Source organism: Arabidopsis thaliana, chromosome 4, assembly GCF_000001735.4.
Source record: "Arabidopsis thaliana chromosome 4, partial sequence".
NCBI classification, from domain to species: Eukaryota; Viridiplantae; Streptophyta; class Magnoliopsida; order Brassicales; family Brassicaceae; genus Arabidopsis; species Arabidopsis thaliana.
In genome coordinates this window covers 5,697,579-5,713,745 of record NC_003075.7, presented here as the reverse complement: position 1 = coordinate 5,713,745, position 16,167 = coordinate 5,697,579, and the positions used below count along the sequence as shown (strand labels likewise).

Here is a 16,167-nt window from a genome sequence, read left to right as displayed (position 1 = left end):
ACATACCCAAAGAACATATCTATGTGCTGATGTGAATAATTCCCGGATGTATACAACTCGGCAATATTTCCCTTAGCCACACCAAAACCATCTCCACCTCATCAGAACACAAATGAAACTACAAATACTGAATTCCCTTGTGTCACTTTTGGAAATACTCGATTACATAATTTAGATTTACCTGTAATTGCTCAGCTCCTTTAGCCTTGTATATAAGTTGTACTCTCTTATTCAATAATATACAATGTGTGGCCCAATGAGACCAGGTGAAATAAGATCACCAACTAACATTATATTCTCAACGTTACATTGTAATGATTCAGAAAAAAATAAATAGAAAAAGGTACAGGGAAAAGCGGATCACATTAATTATCGTATTCTATATAAACCAAAGTTCCAACAACATCCCAACAAATAAAATATTTGTTCGATGAAAACATTAAATACGAAGCATTAATTAGTGATTAGATATAAACAAGATTAGAAACCAAACAATAACTAAGCTGACAAACTTGGCTTAGGAGTAAAAAGAAGTGAGAGAGAGGTGTCTTCAGGTGAATGCATAAACTTGCAATTAGGGCAAGCCGGTGACGCTTTACACAGCATCACTAACATATGGCACTTCATGCACACTCTCGCCACCATCTCTTCCTCGCTTCTGCCACCAACACCATCACCGCGGTCGCAACAATCGTCATCGAGATCAAAAGCAACCCTTGACATGCTTTTCTTTGTCTCTAGCCCCAACACCGAACCCTTCTCCATCATCTTCTTCTTCCTTTCATCTTCCTCATAACCTTTGTTGTAATTACTTAGATCATGATGATGATTTAGATCGATGAGAGATGGTGACAAGTTGAGTTCAAGATCAAGGCTCATGTGGTGGTGATTATATCCTTCTTCTATATTATTATTCATATTTTTTGAATCTTCATTGAATCTTCTTCTCTACAACATAAGATCAAGAACAAAAAAAAGATTAAGCACAATTCTTTTACTCACCTACTAATTAAAAGTATATGCATGTTCAACTGCTTCTAGATGATAGGCTTTTCAATTATAAAATAATCTCTTACCAAGATTTTGTTACTCTAAAACCTTTTCACAAAATCAATTATATGTGTGACAAAAAAAAAATTGTTTGCACAAAATCTTAAAATACGTTTACCTTATGATCAAAGGGAGAAACGATAAGGTTTTGAGATTCGTCGGATCTTTTGAAAATCTCATCATTTGCTAAAAATTCTTGAACCTTTCTTTTTCTAGAACCTTCCTCAGCTTCCATGCAATAAGACGAAGCGATCTTTGGTTTCTTCAGCAACCAGTTTAGATTTCCTTTGTCTAGAAATTCTAACATCACGTAGAAAAATTTATACGTACGATGTGCTTATTTATGTGTAGGCCAAACAGTTTCGAAGGACCTTTATATATAGGCAGTTGAATATTTGCATTTATTTCATTACAAATTATATTGTTTTAGAAAGAAGAAAAAAAAGGAGAGAAAAATTTATTGGCCTACACTGCCCATGCATGACGTGCATTCAAAGTTTCGCCTCTTCAATTACTGCAACCAGAGAGCTAAATTTAAAAACCTTCAGATGTGTATAAATATATCCAACGCTCTATTCCTACCTTCCCAAAAATACAATAAAAATAAAAGGCTAATTCAATTTCAATAAGCTATTGGATGTATATTTGAAAACGGGTCACAATTTATTACCTTTATTTAATAATCTTCTGTTGTCTTGGACAGTTTGTAATTAATTTGGCAAAAATAATCTGATTTCTACTGACTTATGTCTATTGGTAAGAGCTACGTAGGTTGAGAGTAAAAAAATATTTAGGAGTTTCGTAATTAGCATAGTACATATAATGCTTACATACTAATAAGATGCCTTTCGAAATAATATGAGTTTTGCAACAACAAGTAATAACGACTTTGTAATTATATTGGTGTTTTTTACCAACTTATAAACTTAGAGCGACTTAAAACCCAAATTTGAGATAAGAAACTTATACCACCATTATTAGTGGTATCTTAGCTAAAACTTTAAGCTAAGATTTCTGAAGAAAAAATTAAATATAAGTCTAAAAGTTCTTATATAAGAGCTCTTTTTTCACAAATTTTAATCTAAAAATTTGGTTAAAATACCACCAATAATGATGCCATAGAGCATCCTTATTGATGGTCTCTTAAAACAACTCTTATGTTAAAAGACATGTCTTATAACTAACGAAAGTTTCTTAAATATATTTCTTAACATAAGAGTTGTCTTAAGAGGATGGTCTTACACGAGTAAATTGAAAGTTATACTAACACAATTTTTTCTTACTTTTACTGGAAAATAGAGTAACTTTAAATTAGAGTAGGTTTTTTCTCTAATGTATGTATCACTCAATTTTTTACTCTAAATTTTGTTGTCTAAGAAATAGAGTTACTTCAAATAGATCAGAGCTATACGAAAATAAGGATTCGAAATTACATCATGCATCATGAGTATATAAGCCTCAACCACTGGACAACCGTCGCTATATGTTCATTCAAACTAAATTATCAGCTCTAGCTAATGATAGATTACTGTGCATAAAACATTTATTATGAAAATAGTACACAAATTACATAATTATTGTTATTAGAGATAAATATGAAATACAATAGAAGAGGAGAAGATCTAGTGAAAACAACAGCTAGAATCAGACAAGAGAAGTTAAAAATAAATCTGAAACTACAACAATAGATTTTAAGAAGTAGATAGACAGGTGCAACAATAAAACGTTTTTCATAGTAATATCATTAAATGAAGGATTGCATTACACTGTACCAATTTTTGGGTGTCCCTTAAATGGAGGCGGTGAAGGTTCCATTTAATGTCAAAGAGTCATATCAAAAATACAGTTGAATGGAGAAGAAGATGAAGAAGGATGCGAGACTTCAATGCCCTTGTACATTTCAAAGTATATATGTTAATTGTCCTACTCAATTTTTACTCTGATAATAAGATTTTCTTAATGATGTATTGTTGGGATTATAGTTGTCCTACAATACTCTGCTATTTTTATGATGGAGATTAAACATAACAAATCAATTTTTTTTTTAGAGTGGTCATTATAATAAATATAAATATTTACTTGGGTCTGATTGGTAACCAAAAACTGTACAAGATTTTTAGTTGTTAGCTGGACCTGTTAGCTTTATCGGAATAGTGCAAAACTGTTAGAAAGAGCTATATAAAAAAGCTAAATAAAAATGCTGAGAGTAAAACTTTTTGTAACGCTTTTGATAAAGTTTTTATGATTGGTAACTGTCAAAGCTGTGTTGTGTTACCATTCAAACCATTATATCAAGTTATCAATCATGTGAAACTTACACGGGACGACCCGCTCCAGGGCGGGTATAAATTGTTTCTACCATGGTCCATGGACATCCCAGTTTGCAAAGTATGATGACTAAAAGAGTATGTTCCATACCCGCCCACGAAAACAAATATTTTTAAAAAAAATCTTAAATTTTATTGATTATAATCTTTTAAAATTTATGTAATATAAATTAAATAACACATAAATTTAAATATAAAGCATGTGGAACCCATGGAATTGCTAAAAAAAATTGATTGGATGTTTTGATATGATAGGTTAATGCACAATACAAACTAGTATAATCCGGCCTGACTCCGTCCAAAAGAGTTCAATCGATGAAAAAAACTTCAAATCTCCAACGTATTAACCGATGGAGTTTCATAAAGGGGTTTGCTAATCCGCTGATGCGATCGTTGTAGTCATATTTGACATTAGACGAATTAAGCTCCAATATAATCACTTAAAATGCCTTTGTTGCAATTTGGTTAGTCGAGTGTTCGCATCCTTCAAATCCACTTGGCAAAAATGATGCTTTCAGTTTGGTTAATAATATTCGTTATTTGTCATCGATTCATTACTCGATTTATTAGCAGATCTATGTAGAGAGGTAGTAGGGCACGTGCCCTATATAGACTTTATAATTGTTTTGTAATGTCTGAAGTTAATAATGTGTTTCTAGCTAATTTGGTTTAAGTTGCCCCATGTTATATCAAAGAACGTGAGTTCAATTTCCCTACTGTGCCTATTTTGTGATTATTTTTTAACTAACTAAATATGGTTTATGGTTTATATTTTGTGCTCTACACAGTTTTATGTTCTGGATCCGCCAATTATACTCATCTCTAACAGTGTCGGTCCTGTCATTTTTGGAGCCCAATACAAAATTGTTTTTAGGCCTTTTCAACTGCTAAGTTTTCTAATTGTGGGGTTTTAAAAAAAAACATTCACAAGAAAACAAAATGCTATTCTTATTTTTCTAAATCAAAATGGGCCTAAATTCTTTCATTTATTTATAAGACAGTCTTAAAGTAGGCCTTTTAATTTTTTTTTTTTACTTTTTTACAAAAAATGCGCCTCAAAAATTAAAGGTCCAATACCTATGTTTTATATATGTGTCAAGGGTCGGGTCTGATCTCTAAAAAAGGATATTTGTCGCAGTTGGACTTGGTAAAAAGTATTCTATTTTTATTATCGGATACAAATGTAGGGTATCATATCAGTTTTCTTTTCAACTATTTATCTTGTACATATTATTAGCCGATCCATAGATATTTAGATACCATTTTAAATTATGTATATATATAATTATTATGTACTATATAATTACATGTATTCATATATATATATATATATAATATAAATTTTTGAAAGTTTGGAATTATATTTTTAAAATTTATATTTTAGATATGATTTTCTATTTTAAATATTTTAAATTAAGTTGGTTATTTTAGAAAATAATAATAATTTGTAAGCATAGAAATATTTAGTAGTTTAAAAAATGACTAAAGTGTAAAACTTTGAATTTGGATTCGGGTAAACAACTAGGGTATTCAGATTTCTAAAGGATATATGTTAGTCCAGATACCCGTTTCTAAGTTGAGATATAGCTACTTAATTCTTTTTTACGTATAAGGGTCAAGTTGAGTAACGTGTATCACAAAATTCACGAATACTTGTTCCATGTCCATCCTATTAAGTTTAGCGGCGGTGCGAACTTGGAAGCCAATTTAACATTTATAGTGTAAGAGTTTTTAGTTTGAAGGTTTGTAGTGGAATATAATACCTATAGAAGTGGCTATCACTTTGACGGTTTTCAAATTTTAACTATCTCTTTTTTATATATTTTAAAATTTGGTGTATAGTTTTTTGTTTATTTAAAAGATGAAAGATACTTAAATTTATGAGTATATTCACCTATCAAAACAAATATTATGATTAGGAGCTTTGAGGAGATTATAGTATGATTCTATGTGAGCCATTGAGAAGAAAAATACAATAAGTATTCAAACATTTTTTTTGCACAAAAAAAAAAGTATTCAAACATTTCAACTCAAATGCGGAAGTAAAAAGTATATATTGATATTTTTTTGAATTTTTATTTGTACTTTTCATTATGCTTTGTAACATTGTTGATGTAAAAGCTTTGCCTTTATTTCTAGAGTAGATTCTACTTTATTCATTCAGTAATTCTTAAGTTACCATTTCATGAATATCTTACATTTTAATGTCCTTTTTATTATTATTTTATAGATTTTTGTGTATAGTTTTTTTCTGATAAAAGGCAATAATTTTAAATTGGAATAATGAATTATATCATTCAGTTTAGATTTTACTGTAATTTGTTTTAGGATGTAGAGACTCTAAGAGTAAGATTTGTTTTTAATATATATTATTATTATTCCTATCTCTATTGCAGATCTTACAATTTATCTTTAATTTTAGCATATTTGGTTTTTGGATGAGTTAGAGTATGATAGAAAATATGCCAATACTTAAGTAAAGTAAATATCAGAAAAAGTTTCTATTACGTGAGCATTAAAATGTGTGAGTTATTAAGTAAAACAAGATAGAAACTTTTCCAAAGATTATTTGATCAAATTTTTACTTCGCTTACGAATCGACAAAAAAGATATGTTGGACAATGCTAAAATCTTGAAAATATCCAACTTCTTAAAAAAAATGGTGGAAACTCGTGGTAGTAAGCTAGTAGCTAAAAATAAATCAATTGAGAATAAAATATCAGAAAATATGAAATATTTAGATGAAAAATATAATCGAGATTTTGAAAAACAATCATATGAAGATAATTGATCTCATGAAGTCGACAATGCAACTTTGACTTGAGCTCCAAACATAAAACTTATCCTCTAAAAATTCAAAAGAGATTATTAGAAAAAAACATTAAAAAAAAAAGAAAAAAAAGGCACATTAAGAGTCTTACAATTACAAATATCTTTATTGTAAATTGAAATTTTGCATACACTTTGTTTTGCTGGCTTTGAAAATTTAAGTATTTACAATCTCTCCCAGTAAATGAGTTAGAGAGATTGAATTTCCTTTTGTTATTGTTTTTTCTGTAAATACTGTCAAATAAACCATATCGAAAGATGTCTGCCATTTATTTTTCTCCTTTCTATATTTACAAGCTTGTTTGGGTCTTTATGACAATGACAACATTGATGTAGTGTGGATATTACGTCTTATATGACTGATGGTTATATGGTAAACATTGCTTATTCGTGAAATTAAAAGAAAGATGAAATATAATATTGAATATGGACAAAAAAATGTTTTTTTTACGGCAAATTTAAGGCGTAACCAATTCAGCATTTCATTTATTAGTATTACTTTTTCAGGTTATTTTTATTTTGTTATTTGTTTTTCATTGTTAATTTTTTTTTTTTTTTGGTAAAGTTCCATTATGAGAGTGCATTAATTCATGTAAAAGATTTATAACTAAGTGATAATTCCATTTGTTGCCAAGAATTCTTCCTATTTTTCTACATTGTTCGATAATTATCGTGGAAATTTTCATTTTAAAATAGATTGTTCCAAATCATTTTTTTAAAGATATGAGATTTTTAAATAATTAAGCCTTAAACAATATATTTTTAATATACCAACTATTGGCATATTTAACTATTAGTATTGATGCAAATGATTTGCCTTTATTTCTAGGACAAATTTTGCACTTTATACAAGTATTAAGATACCATTTGTTGTATATTTTCTATTGTTGCATTTTGTTTTCTTATTATGTTTTGGATTCTTGTGAGTAGATTTTTTTAAGTAAAGGCAATATATATTAAACATATAAGAGTAAAAAGTGAAATATTTTTTTTCTACATTAAAATAAACATATTTTTTTTAAGTAAAGGCAATATATATTTTACAAGGTTTTTACTAATCGAATGTTTATATTACCATATAATGTGACTTAACAAAACCATCTAAATGTCATATAACTCAAAACGGAAACAAAAATAGAAGAAATTTTTTCTTGATGAACAAAAATTATGTAATAATGTTATAATTGGATCATATTTAAGAAATTCCATTAATCATTACTACCGAACGATTATACATGTTATTAAATAATAAATCACAAGACCAACTTAAACTTACTTGGGTTCTTCTTCTGATTTATTTAAATAAATATTAATTTTCATTGTTTGATAAAAAAATCGAAATATTTTTCTATTTTTCTTTCATTTGTACTTGAGAAAGTACAAAAAGAACAAATAAAAACTAAAGATGTTATAGAAAAATAGATGTATCATCTATAAGTTTTATTTGGAAGATTTTTTAATATTCAAATATATCAACTCAACTAATCAGAGAAAAGAGTTCTAAATTTTTCATTTACTCTTTCATTTTATGTTACATTAAAAAAATTCTTTATTATATTTTAGATTTTTTGTCTATTAAGTCTTTCTATAACTAACGAAAATATAGACAAAAGTGTAAAACTACAGTAAAACCTCCATAAATTTAATATTCGATAAATCAATAACCTCTATAAATAAATAAATTATGTTGGTTCCGAGTTGGGACTAATGTAAAAAACGACACATATCGATAACTTAGTAAGATAATAATGTTTTTGAAAATCCTATGTAAAAATATGGTACCATCAATATCATAAATTAATAATTATATTAAAAATAAAAGAATATATATATATAATCTAAAATATATAGTAAAATATTATTCTAGTGTTGTTTGCTTATTCTTGCACTTACATTCTTGTTGGGGATCTCTAATCTTCCTTACTACATTAAAAACTTGTTGTGTTGTCTTCTCAAATTGCATCCACAATTGTGAAGAGTTATAAACGAGATAATTGTTTCCTTACGTATAATTGGTTCTAAAGGTATCGCAATATCGTAAACTTTCAATAGGAAAATTTCAAAAGAATAAAAACAAAAAATTCTCTTCATAGATTAATAAATTAATAACTCTATAAATTAATAGAATTTTCTGGTCCCAACATTATTAATGTTTCACGAAATTAAAAGCAGAAAAAAAACAGAGAGGTTATGAGGCATATGAACATTGATTTTATAGCCTTAGATCAGAATTCATATTATGTTTGTTTGATACTCCGTCTATGGAGCCAGACTTATTGCATTCAAGAACCTATATGAATGTTACAAACTTGCACGATGAAACATAACAAAAAACAAACTCCAAAATTACCATTCTGTTTCATTTCGAGATTTTCGCAGCTAATTCTCTAACAAGCTTAGCTGCAACCATTGCTGTCATGCCGTCAACAGTATCACGCTGCGGGTTGAACTCGACAACGTCAGCCCCGACAACATCTGCCTGAAGGTTGTGTAAGATGTTAAGGACGTCACGGAAAGAGAGACCTCCTGGTTCGATATGCGACACTCCAGGTGCAAATGCCGGATCGAGACAGTCAACGTCTATCGAGATGTATACCCCCTTCACTCCTTCCCCTAATTTCTGTACAAACCAATTCAATATACGACTTGAAATGTACCAAATGCACAAAACCTCTAATAAGCAAGAAGGAATGTATTAATACTCTTTGTCTTGTCTAACTTTAGGGAGAGATAGATTACCAGATTTTCCAACATTGGGCGATCTTTCGAGAAGGTTCGCATCTCATACTGTTCTACTCCAAACCTCTTGCCTTGTTCCCGTCCTTCCTGGTTTATCGATCTGATCCCAACCTACAATAAAGTTTTGGTTCTCCTTATCTTTCCCAGAGATTGTGATGTATATACAACAGAGAAATCAGACAAACCTGTAAAAGCCTACGCGCATAGCCACCTTCCATGATACGAGCAAAAGAAGATGCATGAGAGTACTTATTTCCTTCAAAACAGTCATATATATCCGGATGTGCATCAAGATGAAGAATGTCCACAGGCCCTCCAAGCTTCTCAGAAACCGCTCTCACAACAGGATAAGATATGGAATGGTCTCCACCTAAGACCAACGGACGCAATGGTTCCTGACACAACAAACAAATGTTCAGTTACTTGAACTTTTAGATTCATTGACCTTAAACCAGTATGTCAAAAGTCAAAACAGAAAACTTTTAGCCCCTAGGTACATAAAAATGATCTAGTAAGTATCACAAAAGACTAAATACATGAAGTGGCGTAACACTAGAGCTGTCAAATAGCTTTACCTCTTCCATCACCAACTTCACAGATTCACTTATGACATTCATCAGTCTATCATCATCAACCCCACAATCTCTAATCTCTTGTACCGGAACATCCCCAACATCAGTTAGAACCCGTGGATCCTTCAACTCCTTCCCTGCAATTCATTCAACAGATCAATATCAAAAGACAAACAAGTCTACCAAACACAAAGGTCAAAACCAATCATCAATGACTGTATAAACCATAGAACAGCACAAGCAAGGTGATCCAATAACAACAGAAACCATAATTCAGAATCAAGACTGTTGCTATACAAAGCATGAAACTTTATAAGTTCATAATGAAACCCATGTTACCTTCTTCAGTGGCAGAGTTTGTGCTACCACACCAAATAGCTTCTCGAATACGAGGAGGAGCAAAAGCAGGACCTTGAAGAAAAGAAGAGTTGTGACCAAGTGGTACACCAAGAAGAGATGTTGAAGCTTTAGCTCCACCTAAAAGACGCACTAACTCTCCCTACACAGACAATAATCACATAAACAGACATGAACACAAACATTAATAAATGACAAAGCTTTACAAAAAAGTGTTTACTTTGAGTTTTGCCCTTTCACGAATAAGAGTTAACGAAGCATCAATCACGCGATTTTGCCCTTTCTCGATTGAAGAAGCAGATACGCTCGTGAACGACGCAGAATTTAGTCTATGGATATAGTTAATCCCTTTTCTACCAATAATCCTCGACATATCTGAAATTGGATCGGAACTTGAAGATCAATGGTTCGGTGACACAATCAGTGATGGTTCCTCTGCGAAATCTCTGTTTCGGCCACTCGGAGTTTTCTCGGTGGAGCTACGAAAATGAATCAGGCAATTGATTATTTGCTTTTCTGATAAAACAAAAAAAAATTGTTTTTTGGTCTTAAAATTTACAAATTTTTAAAAATAATACAATGAAAAAATATAAGGATATGATACGACTTTTGGACATGATTGGTTAGATTGTTGAAAATTTGTAAAACCATTAAAAACTATAGCTTCAGAATTGAAACAATTACAGTAGAAACTCTATAAATTAATAATGTTAGGACCATGAAATTTTATTAATTTATAGTGATATTAATTTATCTTATAAATTAATATTTATTAATTTATCGTATAAGTTAATAAATATTAATTTATCGTATAAGTTAATAAATATTAATTTATAGAAATGTTTGTGTAAAATACAATACTATATTCTTTTGAAAATGTTTATTAATTTAATTATCTATATGCTTTGTTGTTTGCATATATAATTATGTTAGGTTTTTATTTTTCTTTGACTTCTTTAATTTATTTTTTGGCAAGATATTGTGTATGTATATCTACAATATTAACGTGAACGTGAACGTAAACGTAAACATGAAGCTTAATCCAATTTCTCTTTACACAATTCTTAGCAATGCTTTCTCAAATAAAAGATTTTACAAAATCAACTATAACGGATCAAATACGCAAATAGTTATGTGACTACAACAGATATCATACTAGTTGTATTTTAAAACGAATTGTAATTGTAGCTTGAACAAAAAATTCATATAAAAATTAGTCTTAAAATATATACTTAAGATTTATGATTATTAATTTATAATATTAGTGGGACTATAACTTTACATAGGGATTTCAAAAAATTTATTATCTTATTATCTTATCGATTTTGGTTAATTTTTACATTGTCCCGACTTGGGACCGGCAAAATTTATTAATATATCGTGTTTATTAATTTATCGAGTATTAATTTATAGAGTTTCTATTTTATGTCGTAGCTTTCCTATTTTTTCTTACAGCCTAAATCAAGTTTTTTTAAAGTGGTCTTTAAAAGGTCGATATCTTTTTCATTTCTTTTCACTTTATTTTTCATTTAAAATTTTTTTTTATAGTTTTCATATATATATATATATATTAAATTTAGTTTTATGAATATAAATAGTAGGTAAATATCTACTTTAGGACATATATATAACTCACATTGTTTTTTAATATATATATTAAATTGATATTTGTAAATAATATAATATAACATATAAGTACAATTTACCAATAATATTTTCTTGTTTAAAAATACATACAACCAAAATTTTATTTCTACAATCAATTTATTTAAGTAATAATATTATATTAATAAAATTTACAGCCTAATTTCTACAACAATAAAACCTAAAGCTAAAGTCATCACACCTACCGCAAAATTTTTACAGCTACAGACGAACCAATCACCCACTTAAAATGCAGTTTTGAAATACAAAAGCCGGCGAAAAATAAGGGAATCCTTGAAAACTAAAATCATATTCACAGAAAACACAAAATAGAATATTAAAGTAAAAAGGTAAAGCTATTGAAATGACCAAAAAAGTTGAAGGAGAATAATAGTCGAGGTAACAACTAACAATAGTCTTCTACTACTGAAATCAGATATTTGTAAAAAACCATTTATAGTTGTTTCCTTATTTGCACCACTGGAACTACCTTCAACGGTTGGTGCGACTAAACTGTCACATTTTAGGAAAAAACTCACCCAGCAACAATCTATACTATATAAAAGTTGAGGTTATTTGGTTTTAAAGGTGTCCACATAGGATTTTAAAAACATGATATTATTGGTCCACATCAATATTTAGCATAAATTCTCAAAATAACTTAACAAAAAGAAAAACAAAAATTGATATCTACCATAAACTTAAAAGAAAAATCATGGCGAGAATAGGTAACAAAATTAATTATTCTTTTTTTGGAAAAGGAAATTTAGCCCGGTTAGAATATGCGGTCATATGTAAAATCTTAATACCTAGCTATGTTACAAACTGCTATAAATATAAGGAAGTCGGTTTCGTAATTTTCGGTAACAATCTCTTATAAATATGCTATTTAACCCAATTCTAAAGGACTGGAGGATGAAAAACAAAATCACCGTCATTGCAAAAAGTTGGTTATTTCCTCCATAATAGAAGTGATAGATTTGTGTTTGTCGTCGAAAGTGTGATTATGCTGGCGATGATGGTGGTAGTGATGACTGACGTAAAATATTAAGTCATCGTTACGTTTTAGGTTGTATGCGTTGCATACGTGATGGAAATCCATAGCCATGATAGCTTCGAGAGAGAAGTGAATCCTCCGTCAACGTGTCATATCCATCGTGCACTCAAGCCATATTCGGTTTCATCGCCACTGTTTTGATCACTATGTCAAGGACTCAACGAGTCAACGTTGCCGTTGTTTGTTTCACTTCCATCGATGAAGTGATAGACAGAGGTGGAGAGGAAGAGATATGGGAAAAGAATTAGAGAAGAAAGAAGAAGAGTAAAAGAAAATTGGGAATGTCTTATCGTTTAGTTTGAATTTAATCTCTTACGTAACAGATTTAGAGAACAAGCATATCTAAGGTGATTAATGTCTTATCGTTTTGCGAGTTTTTTGATATATGAAGTATTTTTGTATATGCTTATTATTTTGGTATGTATCATATTTTTCTCCTCTCTTCTCCTTCGTGGTTGTGAAGAGTAATCACAAATTCACAATGATTGTGTATCTATCACGGTATTGAATAACAAAATTGGGAGCAATAGGTCAGTGACACAAAGCATCAACGAAATATCTTTTACGGAAAATTGATGGATAAAAAGAATTACAAAAAAAAATAAAAATTAAATATGATCAGTTTTGTTAAGAGTAGCCGGGTAACAATATAACTGTGAAAGCAACATAACAAAGAAATATGTTCCTATAAATATTAGATATCTTTCACACAAAAAAAAAACATATGGAAACAAGAAAGATAACATATGTAGATGCAAGGTGATTTTTTTTCTTTTGGCAATAATAACTAAAATTGAGGTTAATGCTATCATTTTAAGCATGTTTACATAAATTAAAATGTTAACTACCATAACTATATTTTTGATATATTATCACATAACATAAAGTTAAGTTGACAAAAAATTGTTATGATAATGACTAGGAAATGTTTAAAAATACAATTTTTTTCAATTGTTTTAGATATCTTTAAAAAACAAGAAATCCTAAATCTTCCAGCACTTATTATTTTGTTATAAATACTAGCAAGTTATTGTATCAGTTCATACTTCATAACTATCTACATTGCATTTAATTTTCTAAACAGCTTTTTTAGTTTACATTAGTAACCTAATGATTTTTGATGTATGAAGTATGAACGTAGGTGTGTGTGTGGAAGGAAACTCTCGAATTGATGCATGGATATTTGAGTGTTGTTTCAACGAAACAACTTACTCATCTAATTGGTAACATTTCAATCAAAAACGGCAATTGGTTAAACGTAAGAAAGGCGATAAATTTAATTGATGAGAATTTTTTTTGAATTATAAACAATTGACATCGTAATCTAGATAACAACAATAGTTGCTTTTCATGTAAAAAATAAAGGAAACGAGAGAAACACGGATAGACGCGCGATAATCAAAAGATAGATAAAGGGAGAGGGTCATTGTTGTGAGCGAGAAGAGGTTTGATTATGACACAATAAGACAAACTTGGATTATATGATAAGAAAAAATAAAGGTGAGAAAACAGTTTTCACATGACCTCGACAATATTTGGTTTATATGTAGCTCAAATTTGATATCGAAGTTTCTGGTATTATTGTCTTGAGGTGGAATGGTGAGAAGTATTATGGTGACGTGGAACTAAGTTCTGGTAGAAAGACATCGAATTTCAAATTAGAAGATCAAACGAATGATGTTGTTTCGGATAATCAATTCAAAGGCTTATGGAGCTATATGATTAGGTAAGGTTAGTAAATTTAATTTTGTTTCTCTGTTTTTAACTAAAATTTTACATAGAAGAAAGTAGAATGTATGGAAGAGGAAGAAACTAACGATGACAATAGTCATAAATATTTGACAATTAAGATGACGAGAAGGAATACAAGAGTACGAAAACGATGAATGTGAAGAGAAATACGAAAATGTATGTATTGGCTGCTAATTGAATATGAGAAAACAAAATTGATTTATGATTTTTTATATCAAATTTGATTTTAGACACCATAGAAAATAAAATAAAAAACTCAAACTTTGGATCCAAAACCTAAGAAATTCATATTCATGTGGTTAAAGCTCTAAACCAACCAAGTTTGTTGCAATGGGTTAGAGACCGAAAATAAATCAGTGAGTGCTCAAGTAGCGAGAAGTAAGATAAAAACAGCTCTAACCTGAGTTCATTAGCGGAAGACTAAAACAGATCCAAGAGAGTCAAAGTGGGATTTAGAGGAAGTTTGTGAAGAAAATGTAATTTGTGTTGTTTTTGTTTTTGTTTTTTGAATACAAGGAAGTTTTGAGAATCTGATATAAAGCCCGTAATTATCCCATGCTCAAAATCAAAGCATGTCATATTAGTTTTGTACCAAGCGTCAAATTAAACTGTAAAATACTCTTTGACATGTGTTTTCAATTTTATAATTTAACTGTTCTATTTTTAATTTTAACAAATATTAATAAACCCACACGTAGCGTGGGTTCAAGACCTAATATTATCTAAAAGAGTGAAAGATCTAAAAATCTGACAAATCCTAACAAAAGGCGAGAATGAAGCAAAACAAAAACGAAAATAAAAATCTAAACACCAATCTTCTCCTTAACTCTCTCCGGTTTAGTTTCTCCGGTAAGCTCCTCAAGCGATATCCCCTTAGGCTCCAGAATTGCAAATTTCGTGATCAGCAAGCCAGCAAAATGTATAACGTCTTACTCATACCTAAAGCCTTAACCAAAGCAGCAAACCCGAAAGAACCGACCATTGCACCGGCTTTACCTGACGCCGCGGAGATACCGTGACAAGTCGACCTAATCCTCGCCGGAAAAATCTCAGCCGGGACAATGAACGTAGTTGCATTAGGTCCAAAATTGGAAAAGAAAAAGGTGAAAGAGTAGAAAATCACAAAACCAATCCGGTTAGCTGGTAAAGTCCAATGGTGGTACGGTACGGCTAAAACCAACATGAAAACAGTCATCATGCCGAATCCAATGATCTGAATCCAGTAACGTCCCAGTCTGTCGATTAAACTATAGTGGCAATGTAACCAGGAACTGTACTGCAACAAGCGATTATGGTTTGAGCCCTGACGATCATGAAGAGCTCCTGGAGTGCGTTCATGGTTTTAGCCGAAGGTAACCATCCAAAGGTGGTGAAGCTATCCTTCTGGAACTAGTTTTGGCTGTAGAAAACGATGTCGAGGAGGAACCATGTGGTAGCTGTTCCGAATAGGTTAAGACCGTGACGACAAAGGAATTTCTTGGAGAACAAGCCAATCTCGTCTTTGGAAACCCTAGCTTGGTCATGTTTTGCGGAAGAGGCTTCAATGTCTACGTTGAGTACCTTATTCATATGGGTAAATTGCAGGCCACACCCATTGACCATGTTTTATTTTCATGGATTGTCAAAGTCAAATGTGGTTTTCACCATTTGTCTTTTCGCCTGCAAAATGACGCTTCTGCCCTTGCGCTTCTCTCTTAGTAACTGTTGAAATGTACGGTTTAGTTTAGCAGGTTTAGTTACGTATACTGTTCCGGTTCAGTTGAAGATTTTTTGTTTCACGTTGACGCGATTCGGTTCCGTTACAAGTGAGATTATTTCCATTATTCCGAAGTGACATCAA

The 16,167-nt window shown here is 30.4% G+C and overlaps 3 protein-coding genes and 2 long non-coding RNA genes across 5 annotated transcripts; 2 read left to right on the top strand and 3 right to left on the bottom strand.

Moving 5' to 3' along the window:
- Positions 1-230: 230 nt before the first annotated feature.
- Positions 231-1,418, bottom strand: AT4G08910 (homeobox protein). The gene is made up of 2 exons (NM_116960.4): positions 1,169-1,418; positions 231-948 (listed from the first exon to the last, which is right to left on the bottom strand). The coding sequence occupies exons 1-2, from the start codon at positions 1,355-1,357 to the stop codon at positions 499-501; spliced, it is 639 nt and encodes a 212-aa protein (NP_192630.2). The 5' UTR covers positions 1,358-1,418; the 3' UTR covers positions 231-498.
- Positions 1,419-8,306: 6,888 nt separating this feature from the next.
- ARGAH1 (arginase) lies at positions 8,307-10,435 on the bottom strand. The gene is made up of 6 exons (NM_116959.4): positions 10,095-10,435; positions 9,857-10,016; positions 9,521-9,654; positions 9,131-9,340; positions 8,946-9,056; positions 8,307-8,826 (listed from the first exon to the last, which is right to left on the bottom strand). Exons 1-6 carry the CDS (start codon positions 10,245-10,247, stop codon positions 8,566-8,568), a joined length of 1,029 nt encoding a protein of 342 aa, NP_192629.1. The 5' UTR covers positions 10,248-10,435; the 3' UTR covers positions 8,307-8,565.
- A 2,032-nt stretch (positions 10,436-12,467) lies between these two features.
- On the top strand, positions 12,468-13,026 carry AT4G05660. The gene has a single exon (NR_141887.1). It is a non-coding gene; the product is annotated as an other RNA (long non-coding RNA).
- A 1,127-nt stretch (positions 13,027-14,153) lies between these two features.
- On the top strand, positions 14,154-14,504 carry AT4G05655. Its single transcript, NR_141886.1, has 2 exons — positions 14,154-14,301; positions 14,428-14,504. It is a non-coding gene; the product is annotated as an other RNA (long non-coding RNA).
- Positions 14,505-15,130: 626 nt separating this feature from the next.
- On the bottom strand, positions 15,131-15,850 carry AT4G08895 (inorganic phosphate transporter family protein; the record flags this gene model as incomplete). The annotated part of the gene is made up of 4 exons (NM_148303.1): positions 15,131-15,199; positions 15,280-15,497; positions 15,593-15,707; positions 15,785-15,850. The coding sequence occupies 4 exons, from the start codon at positions 15,848-15,850 to the stop codon at positions 15,131-15,133; spliced, it is 468 nt and encodes a 155-aa protein (NP_680669.1).
- Between the last annotated feature and the right edge of the window lie 317 nt (positions 15,851-16,167).

Bases quoted from the DNA above. Each gene is read 5' to 3' on its own strand.
- AT4G08910 (NM_116960.4), bottom strand. From the start codon at position 1,357: ATGTTAGAATTTCTAGACAAAGGAAATCTAAACTGGTTGCTGAAGAAA. The intron at 949-1,168 runs GTAAACGTATTT...CTTATGTTGTAG, and splicing joins TTTCTCCCTTTGATCATAAG to AGAAGAAGATTCAATGAAGA.
- ARGAH1 (NM_116959.4), bottom strand. From the start codon at position 10,247: ATGTCGAGGATTATTGGTAGAAAAGGGATTAACTATATCCATAGACTA. The intron at 9,655-9,856 runs GTAACATGGGTT...AATGAATTGCAG, and splicing joins AAACTCTGCCACTGAAGAAG to GGAAGGAGTTGAAGGATCCA. The intron at 9,057-9,130 runs GTTTGTCTGATT...ACTTTATTGTAG, and splicing joins ATGCGCGTAGGCTTTTACAG to GTTGGGATCAGATCGATAAA.